We start from the raw sequence: 14849 nt of genomic DNA, 5'->3' as shown, positions 1-14849 counted from the left end.
CGATTCAGTCACCATTGTAAATACTGAAACGAGACATTAATGACTATTTCATTGGCTAATTCTTTCCAATTCCACATCCGTACTGCATATTTCGGTTCCGGTGTTTTTCATATCGAAAAATAATCAACCAACTAATAATGAGTTGTTAAAAATAGAGGATAGTTACTCTTCAAATTCAATTATTCAAATTTCTTTTGCTATTATATGGAAGGAGGTTAGATCATCCTTTACCCTTGTGAGCTCAAAAATTCCGTTTGTCCGTATAATTTTGTCGCTTTATATAATGAAGCCGAGCAGGTATCGCAATCTATTAAATTAAGACGACAAAAAGTTCGGTAAACTTATAAAACATCCCAACGGATTCATTTCGCCCGCGAAATGGTTAATTCAGTGATGAGTAAACATGGATGAAGTAAGAGCATAATCATTAACGTGAAAACCGCCGCCGTTGTTCACTTGTGTGCTGCCAAGGTTCAAGAAGAGATTTGGTCCTTTTTCGCGGTATGAATACCGAGATTATATCGAAGTTATCTCTTCAAACGATCCAGGTTTAATTATGAGCGCTAGGTTGACGACTTAGGTCTTTCACTTACCTCAGCGGACTGTGTTTTCCGCTGAATATTATTATTTTGGGGATTTTTTAGGGGCGGTAATTGATAAGAAGATCTCACTCACCTTCAATGAAATGCAGACTGGGTTTTTGCATCAAATCTGGAAGAGGAAAACAAAATTAATGATTTTCACATATTAACATTGTTATATACCGAATTCACTAATAATTTTAATCCGAATCAACCAAATGTTATAGTTTTATTAAGCTTCCACGTACAGCATAGGTATGGCGAAAGAAAAATTGAATGATTTCCACATTTCCACGCATTAGCGCTGAATTAAACTTCTATTCTAGTATACTCATACATTACGAGTAGAAATAAATTCACACCACTATTCCATATCTCCAAATTTGCACAGATTTTTTCGTATCTACAATATTAAGTGCAGCAAGCATGGGTAAAGGAGAACAAAGGATTACTGTCTGACTTTTTCGGTCAACTTTCATAATACATCCCCTGGGCAATTTTCTAATGGAATAAGAAAACAGAGCCGGGAGACTTGAATTATTCTGAGGACAGTGCATAATACATTCCCTCCAAACTAACTCCACGGCCCAGGTAAAACTTCGATTTCCTGAATGAATGGTGCATCCACTGGGATTTATCCATTTTCTGGATTGAAAATTGCACTTCTCTAACAGCATTATTCAAGCCGAATTTACTTTTTATCATTTGTATCAGATCTGCGATAGTGGTAAATGAAAATAACATTACTCGATTCAAAATATTTCGAGAGAAAAAAATTTGCGAAAGTCTGATTAGACTTACATCTAATGTTAAAAATTCGAACGCCTTAAAAATTTTAGAAATGAAGCAATAAATCTTTGGAATTTGTAGTTAAATTTCAAGTGTTGCGAGGTTGTAAAAACAAATTAACCTCCGCTGTTTCCATCTTTCTTCCTCTGAAATTGAAACTTGCACCTATTTTCACAAAACACCCACAAAAGTATTTTGTTTCATACAATCCAATACAATTTTTAGAAAACTGCATGAATATATTAGGCCATTTTAAACTTGATGAAATAGTTCAATCACTGAAATAACTTTGAAAATGAATAGGACTTTTTTGTCTTCGAATGAATAAAAACACTCATAAAATTCTGTGAGTAGTAAAAGTTCAGTACTTGAGTGTAAAAACTTTTCCCATTCAGTTTCACTGATCCGATTTTATAGCTAGATTCCGATGGGACTATCTATCAATCTGAAGAAATCGTGCGAATGATTTTCTGGAAATTAACAGCTAAATATTTCTTGATTCGAAGGGAATTCGATTCTGGGGTAGGCAGTAAAAATTTGGGGTCAAATAGCTAACGTGAAATCCGTGCGGATCTGATCGCTATGGGGTAATTCGTTATCGATTTATTATTAAGGAACAGTGGAAAATCTATAACAGGATTTTAGCTGTTGGTTAATCTGTCGGGATAGACAAGCTATTTGAAATGCATCAAAATTATTTTCGTACTGTTTTTCAACTAGCTGGATTATGAATATTTTAATAGAAACTCAAAAATGACAAGGTCGAAGTAGTTTATGGAGTTGGATGATGCACGCCACATTCAATTGACAAAAAATCAAGTATCCCTTCCAAGTCCGAAATGATGAATTCATAATTTTTCGAGAAATCTATGGAAAACAGTTATTCGTTATTAATGTTAATGCAAATTTGTAAACTGACTATCGAGCTATTGAATAATTCTCTTTCATCAGCGCTAAGCACAACTTATCTATGGATTCCTTCGTGAATAAAGTCTCTCTGTAGTTCATGCAGTGGCTTTCTTCAAACAAAAACGAAATAACCTACGTCTCAAACCCACTCTTAACATCGTCGATTAAAACAACTATAAGTCTACCTCACATTCCAATCGATTTTTTCAGCATCCTAAATATTAATACATAGTTCGATTGCAAATTCACATGCAAAGGGTGTTTGTCAAGACACTTAGCAAACCACTTACACTATGCCATACGTGCACTCTGCATATTGCATAACAAGCAATAAATAACCCCCTATTAATTTCCCGGCTAGCATTGTGCGAAGAGGGTGTAAACAGTGAGCTACTGATAAAAGTAATCAAGCGTTTATAGTCATCGATCACCCTTATCGCATTTATCGGTGATGTCTATATAATGGCACTGGGGTAACATATGGACACTAATGTGCTGCACATCTCCCCGTATGTTACAGCTTTCTGATGCCGGGATTTGAAAAAAAAGCCTATGGGATTGAAAGATTACATCTACATTTGTAATTTGTAGCGGCCCCGTCAAAATGCAGATGGGGCGTGTTCCCAAACGATCATTCCTGCTCTTTTCCGACGTTTGGATTAGTCTTCATTTATAAATCGACCGGAATTTGGTGCTTGGCTTTCCAATCCACACACAGTATTCGTCATTGATTTCGAATGATATAACCGATCGAGAAATGAATTATCAACAAATAGGGTTAATGCGTTTCCACCAGAAACGCGAATTGGTGTTAAATGGGTTAAGTTTGGAGCGTTTGGTTGTCATATAAGAGGGCAAAGCGAGAAATGAGAAAATCTTTACATAGTCAATGTCAGTAATATCGGTTTGTTTTTCCCAAACAATCTAGTTTTTAGTATTTGGATTTTCTGAGACTGGTGTAACTTATTTTTAACTGACGAAATATTATCGAACCACCCATACGCCAGATCCCAGATCCTAACAATGATCTGCTCTAAGTTCATATAAGTGCATCAAACTTGCGAATTATGTAGGATATCAAGAGAGAGAAATAATAAATCGACATGTTTCTCACTTTTTCTGCTCAACTATTTACCCTTTCGGCTTTGGAGCCGTACAATTATTCCCATCTTCGAAATGGCCTCCAATTCATCAAGAAACCTCCCGCCTAGTGTACACCAGATGCGAATAAATGCCCAATTCAGTTTGGAATATTAACCGATCTCGGATTCCTGCTCTCACATTAATCTGCGAAGTGTCGAAAGAATAATAAAGCTGAAATATGAAAAAAATTGAATTCCAGAGTTCCAACGTGGGAGAAGGAAGTAGAAGAAAAATTGGAGCATTGAGAAACTGCAGTTCTCCCAACTGTTCTATATTTCAGGGAGCCTCAGCCGTTAACCGGTGGATCGATAAATTCCTGATATAAATATGGAGGGAGAGGATTATCATGTTTAAAATCAACAGATTTGTCTAGGTGATCCTCGAAAAATGGTGCTTTACCTTCCAACGTTTCCAAAAATAATTCTTCCAACTATTTGAACTGCACAAATCAACATCAAATGAAGGAGGCATAGTTTCAGAGACTACGGTGGCGTTCTCTAGAATTACCTGACAGTGTTCTGCGTCTGCACCATTATTCATCAGAGAGCTCAAGACTGTATGTAGAGGGGAATTTATGTATAAGAAAGGAGATACTGACTGTGGACGTTGCAATACGATGAAAAAAATTTCAATATGGTGTGATTATTGCCATATATGTATAGGGTGTTTGGCACAAATGGAGTTGGCAATCATACGATGGTTGTATAGCAGCAAAGAACCAATCGTTTTTCTCCACACAACTTATACGGTGCAAATGTAAAAATTTTAAAGAAAAATCTAGTGCACCTTGTACAGCATCAAATGAGACTGCTTGTGTGGAATGAAAATATTGTTTTTCGAGAATTTTTGAACGCTTATTTGAAGTGTGCATCTGTTACGATTGATAAAACGGATCTTTTATTCCATAGGATTCAGAGTCGCTCTTTATTGTGGTGTCCGACAGTGGTGATGATATATTTCTACTGACGATTAAATCCTGCTCATCCTAATTCCTATTGAATTTAAATTTAGAACTCTGTTATCCGTCACAGTGTTGTGTGCCCCTTTCACTGAAACATTTTCAGTTCCATGCCCTTAAACAATTTCATTCAATTTGTATGTGGCACCCCATATGAAACAGATACTTAATGACCACCCAAAAATAAATGAAAAAATCACGAATAGTTGTTCTCCCAATCATATTATGATTTTCGTGCGAGTAAAGCGAATTATAAGGCCAGGAGAAATTTCATCTCGTCTGAAAACTCATTTATTCTCATCTTGTTACGAAGACCCTAACAATCCGGATGCCACATACTTCCTTTAACGCCTCAACCGACAGGAGAGAAGTGGAGATTTCCGCATTTAGGAAAGCCGAACTTTCCATAAAATTGTCAAGTTCGCGTTCGCCGAATGTATGTTTTACTCGATTAAGTCGGAATTATTAGCGGTAAGGGTTCATCAGGAAGTTGGGAATGGAAGTAACTGCAGATGTATTAGACGTTCCGGTTTGAAACGTTTTAAACGCCGTAGTGAGTTCGGAAAATAGGAGAAGCGAAGAAGATACCTTACCTGTGGTATTCGACCACGCTTAATTTAACATATTTCACTCTTGCAAAATGAACCTTACACAATATCTCTAATGCGGGAAGTTTTTTGATGCAGCATGCAGCATTTAGTTTGAACTAAGTCTGCAGATGAGAATGAAACAGTCCCAGAATGAAATTTTCATGAGGTGTATGAAGTCGTATCCTTTGACTGTTGTGTCATATAAAGTCTGAAATGGCGACTAAATGTTTTCTTGATTTGCAAACTTACTACGTTAGGAACTAGCTTAAATGAATCCACCCCCTACTAATTTCAAAAGGGTACTGATAGAAATATTTGTCACATTTAATGCTGTTGTGTTTCTATGAAAATTTCTTCATTTCTTCTTGGATGGAATGCATTTAATAGGTAACATATCAAGGTGGGTTCCAAGTTTCATCAAAATCGCTACAGAAATTACTGTGGCTTCTGAATCTATATAATTGTTATCTTATTTCTCTTGCCAAATACTACTCTTCTTCTGGAGATTCAAACCCTTTCGTTCGATGTATTTGATTCAATTCTCAGGATAGAAATGTATTGAATTCAACCTCTACGACCGTCAATTTTTGTTTGAAGGATATGTTGCCTGATAAGTTGTTTTGATACTTGACATAATATCATGTCGCTTTGTTCTCTTGAGGGTTAAAAGTGGGTGGATAACATAATCATCGAAACATGTTCCTTTCTAGCTTGAATAAATCATTCTGTGAGTAGATTGAATGCAATGGCGTGTTTGGCTTGAGATAAGTACCATATATAAAAATAGTTGTATAAAATATTTATATAGAAAGGGAGTGAGGCACTAATTAAACAAATGGAAGCAGATCTAACACAAATATACTACTACAATCAACAGGAGCACAAGGTCACAACATACATCTTACGTGTCAAACGTACAGTTATAGTAGAGTAATACTCCAGATATAAGAACGAAGGTGATAATCAGGAGAATGAGGATGAGAAGCAGCAGTGTAGGGCGACACCATGAGAAGAAGCAAGTGTCTCCGACGGGCGTAGTGGCAGATGAGGAGGGGCTTAAGCACCATCCGCACGACTGTGAACCTATAGTCCTCCTCGCTTGGACACCGTTGTAGGATTTCGATACTTTATTATCGTCTGGGGGGTTTCTAATGACTTTCTGATAGGCATTACTTGCAGGTACGAAGCCGTCTTCGTCATGATGCTCCGCACTGTTACCGTAAACTCTATAAGAAGCTACCACGTTGCTGCACGTTTCCTGCTTGTAACGCATTTTAGACGAAATTATTAAACGACAATTCCATTATCCCCTACGTGCTATATATCATTTTACGTGGAGGGGCTAGGGATTGGTCTTTCGAATCGTCTTAGGGTCGATTTCATCGCGTATCGTTTCCTCTTTAATTTGTTCATTCTGCCCTGTATGACGTCTCTTTCAGATCGAGCACCACTTTTCTTGTTTGCACAGCCGATTTCACTGCCTTTATATTTTAGCTTTCCTCCTCCAGCGAATCTGAAACATATAGCCCAATTATTTCCACTGGAAATATTCTTCGAATATTAGATATTTGTTGGCTTGAAAGTAGATTGAGTTGTCTTGGTTGTGTTTTTTCATGTAGTGTTGTATATTCATGTGGAATATTGTCGTGGAATATCGAAAAATAGTCTAGTCTAGTGCTACATAGATATTTCATCGTGAGAATTATCAAATATTATACAACAAAGTCTGGCTATGAATTTGGGAAACATTCTCCTGTTGAGCCTCGTAAATAATCAAAATTATTGGGGCGTGAAAGGTTGCGAACAGTAATATTTCCAATCGCCATTCCCAGTGGTTTCCTCTCAAATCAGAGGCGTAGTTCTATTATTCTCAAAATAAGATTATCAGTTTCATCTTGTTATGAACTTCGATGGAAATGAATCGATGACCAACCACTATATAATCAGTTTACTCTAAACCGAATTTGCCAACCTCACGCCAAGTTTGATGCGCCAGAGCTGGGGCTTCGAATCGGATAAAACTCCAGAAATTAGTGTTTGTAAAATGGGAGAATACTCTTCATTCAATTAGGAATCATGGTTATCCATTTCGAGCTTCAAAAATGGAATTTTCATGAAAATACTTTGGTGGACAATAAGGATTAAGTAGCAAAGCTGTAATTAATGGTTATGGCTAGTATTTGAAAACTTTTTTCGACAAAACATCGTATATCCTCGCGCCCTTCGACTAATTCGTGTAATATGTTAATAACGTAATCTAGGAAAATTTTATTCCACATTTGACTGAACTAAGTCTAAGTATCGAAAAGTCTCTTCATGCTGCCTATGCTCGCCGATCCTCGTTTGCATTGTAATTTGGTTCAGTCAATTTCAAGGGAACCATAAATAACCGTTTCCAACATACGCTCAACTATAAGCTGCAGAAGGGGTGTTACGGGATTACATTCTAATTTTCGGTCGGATTGTCGGGAAAGCAGACGAGAATATTGAGGAGATCACTTGCGAAACCCTCACCCGCATTGAAGTGAAATCCTTTTTATGAAATATCAATCAGATTCGGTGATCTGGTTGACGTATCACCTAGGAAATTCAATTCAGAAGACGACTTTCAAGGTAAACAAAGGTTTAGATATGATTCCCTTACGGAATTCTAGAAAAAACTCATCCATTCAATTCGTTCTAACAAGGAATATAATTCTGCCAATACCAACAAAACGATCAAATTCACGCTGGCTAGTAGAATTGGTTTTTTATTATTATTGAAAATGAATCAAGCAGAGATGGTCAGGATAACTACATATTTCATAAAGAACACCAAAAGTCGTCTTATCGAATTGAGTTCCAACTTCTCTTTATCGAAATCAATGAAATCATCTTCAACAGAGTATATTCTGACTTCGAATTCTTCAGAAATGACTCTCAACCAATCTTTGTTCGAAAATAATAGATATTTTGGCATACCTTATCTTAACGCTCTCGTTCCTAGGAACAAGAGCCCAAGCAGAAGATAAACTTGTAATTGCTGAGCTCCTGAGAGGTCGGACGGTAGAAGCAGAGAATGGATTAGCACATTTTTCGGAGCTTCCAGTGGAAAATATACAAAAAAAAATGAATTAAAAATTTGAATAGCCGTAACATATTCATGCGTTCTCGATATCCGCTATCTAATTTCATTACAGTCAAAGCTCGTAAGTACGGCTGTCCCTACGTCATTTGAATTTGAGATAGGGTGGTTTGGAACTGTTATCAAAATTGGATCAGGGCATTTGCAAACATATTAACTTAAGCTCCATCTCGAACAGAAGTTTTTTATTAAAATCTCTTAGGAGGAAATCATTTGCCTCCTAGTTTAGAACTTGAAAAAGTTTTATATATTGTTGAACTTTCAACGGGACATCAGGGATTCGTATATTTTCGACCACAGCAAAACTTTTAGTTCTCCTTCTCCCACCTGAAGATGCTACTACGATAGTGAAACACGTGTCGTGGTTAAAAAACTCATGCTTGTGAAAATCGTGGTATTTAGCCGTTGCTCAGTAAATGCTCATTATCTTCAGTTTTGTTTTCAATTCAGTTCATAGCCAAGTATATTGCATTATAATGAGTACCATGCGCCAACGATTTTCGTATTTCCAAAGGAACAGAAATGAGGACGACATGCACTTAAAATTAATGAAGGCTTGGAAAGATCTTCCCAGTTTGATTGGAAACATTCATTATCGATCATTTTTATTTTCCATTATATGAATAAAATAACATTCGAAACTATTCGCTGGTTGTGAAGCTATTTGTTCAACATTCGTGGAATATTTGGCGAATAGAATTTTATTCGCGAATCGTTTGAATCGCACTATAGAATACCATAAAGCTTGGTTCGAAAATATCGCTGCTGATATATCACTTCACTACATGAACCGGATTCAGATGAATACTCACGCCAATATATTCAAATAATATTTCTATATTTCCCGAAAACTATCCCAAATTTCTAATCGAATGATCATTGGAAAAACCGGATTTATGCCGATTCGAAATGGGCCCATATTTGCTATAACTATTTATTTTTTGTCATTTTCAGCTATCCATAAGGACATCCATCATCGTTCGCATTTTTATTACGCGAACAATGGCAGTAGAATAAAAAATATGGGCGTTTATGAATTGGTATCCATCTGAAACAAACGGATATATTTCATGTCGGCCGTGTGTAGTCCAGACACCAGAAAATAAATGGAAAATTTTCATGATTTAGCTCCATTATATAATGAACATCTTTTTTATTTCGACAGACAGCCATTACCGAAATAGTCTTAATTGTGGTGTATGCTCTTTTGATAGATTGGCGCAATTTTACGGAAGATCTGATTTTTAAACTCGAAGCACCCTCATTAATGGACATTCATACAGTCGTAATCAAGTAATTAGCGGAAGGGCAATAATGGAAATCGACAGTTGGATATAAGGCTACAGAACATTGAGCTTAATGTTAGTTGTTTATCGATATTGGCTTGAAGGGTTATTGTAAATCAATACCTTTTGTTCGAAAATATTCGGGAAAAGTACTATTATCTTGGGTGAGGAACGTTTTGAAATGGAAGTTCCGCACAAATCCAGTGGATAATACGTATTTTCTGCTACCGATTTCACACGAGAGAGAAAAGGAAATATGAAAAGAAAATGATAGCATAAAATTGTCGATTCCCATCATATCGCAGCCACAGGGAACATTTTAGGAAGGTCATGGGGAAAATGAGGCTGACAGGTTGTTGCCAAGTGTTCCTGAAGTCTACTTCTTATTTGATATTCACTGTATGTTCCAACTCACGTCCTGTTCGCCAAGAACTTGGCAAATATGTTTTTCATCTCCGGCATGATGCCCGGATAAATAAATATATTTGTTGTGTGTGACGTAATTGATAAATACTATAAAGGTGGTGAAGATCAAGCTGGGGATAGAAATTATTCAAATATACAAAAAATTTTCACTAAAAATAATGATCGCGGTTGTTCTTATGCCATCTTAGGCTAGATAGGGAATTTCGAAATTTCTTAGGAAACGTCCAGTTCAAATTGAATCTACGAAAAACATTTGTTCGAGTGATTAAGTAGGTTGCGGTGCACGATTCTTATTTTATTTAGTCAGGAGAATGAAGAACTTCACTGTCTTCACCATAGTTCTGAACAGAAGCTGGATATCAATGACCCAAGTTTTCTCTTCTCATAAAAGGCACGTTAAAAGTTTGAAGTGCCTGAGAATCATAATTTCCATTGTTGCTGGTTGAACTCTTCAAAATTGAATTTAAAAGCAATCCGGTGTCGGAAATCACCCCTCTCGGAAACAACTTAATATAGGAAAATGTTTGAGAGTTTTCGATGGCATGATTAGTTCGCAGTCTGGAGAAATGTTTCCGCTCCTTTGGAACGTACAAGAAATCCGAATATAAGGTCGTTACTTCCCAATATTGATAGATAACAGGAAGTATCATAAATAGGAATTTTAGTCCGAGAAGAAAATACTGTAAGTTCGAAAATGGATATTCGAAACTGCACCGACCTTGAAAAAACAAGGCGTCTCAGTTTTTTTTCTTTCTCAAGACTTCGACGAAAATGTATTAATTTCGAAGATTTCTTGTTTGATCCCGTTAGTTGGAAATTCTGTTCGGAAACAATGAAATTTTCTGAAAAGGCTTCTGATTGTCTTAAATTTCCTCGTCCTTCAGCCAAATACTATTTCCGTCAGTCATCTGGACTTTAGTACAGATGAATCTCTTATACACTTTTTGGTTAATGAATACTCCTTCTATTATTTATTGTTCATTGGAACTATTTGGATGGGGTTAGAAAAAAAATAGCTATAGCTCCTTGCAGAATCTCATGAAAAGTAGATTTAAAGCACGTATCGTTTTCGACTGATCCCTCCATGTTCAAACGTGCCTACCTAACAAAAGTTAATATGAAATTCCTACTTGATCGGAGGGACTCGTGTGTAACTTGAAAACAATGTTATTAGATTTCAATGGCATATGATGGAATCTGTAAAATAATTACAGACCGCTACGCGCGTGGCCAGAATATTACTCGATCATTTTCCGCTTCAGGTTTATATGCGGACCCAGGATTTCAACCTTCTGTTTGCCTTTGCATGTACGTAGATGATTTTTATCGTACGTAACCCACAGCTGACGGGTTCGCTTTGTCGGATACGTGGCTCAAATAGGGCCCACGATTGACCGGAATCCCAACACCTTTTTGCCTTTCTGCACATTGCCGGAATCTAGAAAATAGATGGGGCAAAGTGAAGGTGTTCTGCGTATGTAGGAGTGGGTGGGTTCCACAGAGAAGAGGTTGTTTGTTAACTCGTTCGTTCTCATTCACTTATTGCTACATGAAACTTTATTGCAAGTATTGAGCCATGTGAAATAAATTCATTTTATTTTATATCATTTCATAAAATACATTCTCACCAATGCATGGTTTCAATAAAGTATCATGTTGCCATAATGATAATGATAATCTTCATTGGGTCAGGATAATTTACATAGTTAAACGAACAAATATAAGGAGGAGAGCTGATAATCCAAAAAAGATGAAAGAGAACCAAACTAATTCATCTTTCTCCGCGCGGGCCCGGAGGCAATGTTCCAAAAACATTTTTCCCTTTTTTACAATTCACCCTTTTTGTCACGTGGGTATGCAATCTACGCAGAAATGCTGTTTTATGAACTGTTTCGAGCACAACATATACCTACGTGCTCTAAATATGTTGTTATGTGCCTCCTGCAGCAACAGCCTAGTTCAATGGGAATGCGGTGGACTTTCGCAGAGAATAATAAATCTAACTCGAGAACTGAATGACCGAACATGAATCATTTTCTCTGTTCGGTTGGCTATTTCAGCAGGACGTTTTAACGTATTTTGTATTCGAGTATCCCGAACTAACGTTTCGACTTGTCGTTTATCTTATTCTTCTGCGAACATTTTCACCCTCCAATAAATATAAGGGTTTCTGATCAGAAATAATATAATGAATCGGAAGAGTGTTTATTCGAATTATTTCAATCATTTATCGCCATATCAGGAAATTTTGTGAATGTGACTGATTCATTCGGAAATGAAAATTCAAAAAGGGGGAGAATTATGGAGAAATATCCCATCGAAGCATGAGTGTATCCTCAAAGATGGAACTCGTAAGCAACAGCAAATTTTTCCCAAATAGCTATCGGCACCTTGTCAAAAAGGGATATTTTAGGAAAGAAATCCATTATATTGGACGATGGAAGCAGCATCAGGATATCCGCTGTTTTGTCCGGCATGTACGTTATGTTCAGTCAAGACGGTGGTTTTTGCAGAAAGTTTATTTTCCGTAGAGGAAGTCCGCTTTCTGCCTTGGTGTTCGTATACGGTATGGCCTCTATCAATCTCTTCTCTGTCACGAACCATTTATCTCCAGCCCGTTTTACCTTACAGCCAAAAGTTGTCAGTTCACAAGTTTCAAATGTTATTAATGACAGTTTAAACATATAAGCTATTCGCAATAACTGCCCGCTTAAATTAGATCTAAAATGTGGCTTGTCATGCGTTACCCTCTAGTTGCTGAAGACCTCTAATTTGAACGTATATATCATTACGAAGTGCGGTAAACACTTAGGTACATTCATAAGGACATTATTGATTAACCTCGAAACAAGAAACGAGGTTCGGACAGCTCGGAGACCGGAATTAATAAAAATTAAACGTGTTTATATTCCCCCAAAATAATATATCACAATTATTATCCTTATATGCATTTTGTACTTCATTAGTGAAATCGATATATCTCTGTATGCCAGAGTTGAACCGAAGCCATATATGAGTTAACGCGATTTATACGCAAGTACCTACTCTCGATGACACGCGCCAACCCTTAATAACATAAATATTCAGAATATTTCGCATCGATTAGTTCTCTGTTTTAAGATAATGTCAATTCATTACCGATCTTTCTGATCAATGGGGAGGAAACATTAACTCCATCAATTAATCTGAACTGATTGAATTTCTGATATCTCATTCTTAAAGTCCGCGTAGACAATCATTTTCTGTTTTCCATCGACCGGTAAAATAATTAACCTGCATAGACTGCTGATCAACGACTTGTACAGTATCGACGCCCTAATGAATTGGCCCATGAAATTGGAGCGCGAAACTTTGATATCATTTCATTAAAAGCATGGAGAAGTCGCCAATCCTGAATATAAATGAAAAAATTCGCCAGAGTTAAAATTACTTTTTCCTGGCACGGAGTTTGCGAAATTGAATTGAATAAAGTTGGACTGCGTAAATTATTCGTGAAACTATATAGGGAACTCGATGCAGAAAAACCTGTGAAGATTGTTTTCGAATGATTCTTGGAATCAATTTCCCAATTTTATGTTATGTCACACCATAATTCACAAAGTTCGAAGGGAGAAATCATTCTACATTTACTCTTTTGATGTGGCTGAGAAACACCTGTCCAAAAAAGACAAGTTAAAATTTTATGACAAACAGCTCTACTCAAGTGAATTCCAATGGGGCATCCAGTTAGATTTCGCGGTCACAACCCGGCAGGCTCATGAAGTATTAATAGGATCTGACAATCCTTTCGTTATATTCCGATTGAAGGTTCTTTTCTTTCTCTTTTTCAAGAAAATATGCTTCCTTTTCATTTCACAACCTCCAGAATGGCTCTTCCCAGAATGTAACTGTATATTTGGGAGCACAATTTGCAGTGACCAATTATAAATCCTGTGATACATCTGACCTATTCTCTATTCAATCCCTCGTTAAGGAGGTGTTCCAACATAGAGTATGGTGTGTTTTTCCATCAAGGTATCCCCTTGTAGTGGCTTTGGTTACCCAATCACTGCCCCTAGAGTCTAAACCAGCAAAGGGAGTTCTGAGAATTCTGGGAGTAGGGGACGTATGCACCCCTACCTGTTTTCTCCCATATCGATGGATTCGATATAAATCAGAAATCAGTTTTTCGAGTTTGCTTGTTTTCGAATAGGAATAAAACAACAAATTCAGTAATTTTTTGTCTGAAAATCATCAATTCAATGTACCGAACATACACAAGAATGAGAAAGAATTCCCCCTACGCAAATGTTAATTATGTTATAACGTGCTCCATAGTTTATTTACCTCATAACCATACTCGGGATTTTATACTCTTTAAGTTCATCAGAAACCCAGTTCAAACCTCTTGGGCTGAACAGTCGCACTCTACACCTTCGGGGTTTGTGACCTCAAGTGTTTTCCTTTATAATTCTTCTATTTATGTTTTACTTCCATGTTCTAACAAGCTACCGTTTCTAGCAAAGCCTGTATTCCTTTACAAGAACGAAAAATGGTTTTTACTCTAGTATGAAAGTGGGAAAATGGTGGCTGCAGCAAAATTTCATGTGATATACCAAAATCTAAAATTTTCTTTACTTGAAAACTGTTCGGGCTAGACTCGTGCGGTAAAAAACTGTTATATAAAGTATCGTTCTACCATTCGCATGTGTGAATACCGCCAATTCGCATGTGTGAATACATATAAAATTCTATGAAACGAAAATTGTTGTTTGTAGCGTAATAACCATTAGAGAGCATTATCATAATGGTATCTGGTTTGGAATGTATCTTATTCCACAAGGTACAATAGCGATTCTCCTGTGAATGAAAAATTTCGTTGAATTACAAAGACCGAACTGTTCAGCAGTGATAATGCCAACATATTAATCAATACAGTAGCATCGATTCGGCAGTTTTTTTTTTAACTCTGCGAATTCGTTGGCTATATTATATTCATGCAAATCAGCCGCGTGGATCCGATATCGCATGTGAAAATTCCACTGAATTTCGCATAGTGTTACT

At 36.7% G+C, this 14849-nt stretch overlaps 1 protein-coding gene and 1 long non-coding RNA gene across 7 annotated transcripts in view; one reads left to right on the top strand and one right to left on the bottom strand.

The window, feature by feature from the left end:
• Positions 1-14849, top strand: part of LOC123321819 — a 93791-nt gene that overhangs the window by 38302 nt on the left and 40640 nt on the right. The gene's annotated exons all lie outside the window — the stretch shown is intronic.
• The window catches only part of LOC123321755 (agrin-like), an 86419-nt gene that overhangs the window by 32445 nt on the left and 39125 nt on the right, over positions 1-14849 (bottom strand). For 4 of the 6 annotated variants that reach the window (XM_044909490.1, XM_044909491.1, XM_044909494.1 and 1 more), the window contains exon 3: positions 676-711. In XM_044909490.1, the coding sequence (XP_044765425.1) occupies positions 676-711 (36 nt within the window). Of the gene's footprint in view, positions 1-675; positions 712-5888; positions 6484-14849 lie in introns of all 6 variants that reach the window. The other 2 variants (XM_044909495.1, XM_044909496.1) reach the window with 1 other exon arrangement.

The sequence above is a fragment of the Coccinella septempunctata genome, chromosome X (assembly GCF_907165205.1).
Source record: "Coccinella septempunctata chromosome X, icCocSept1.1, whole genome shotgun sequence".
Classification (NCBI taxonomy): domain Eukaryota; kingdom Metazoa; phylum Arthropoda; class Insecta; order Coleoptera; family Coccinellidae; genus Coccinella; species Coccinella septempunctata.
Note: the sequence above shows the minus strand (reverse complement) of the source record. Positions and strands in the feature narration are given on the sequence as shown.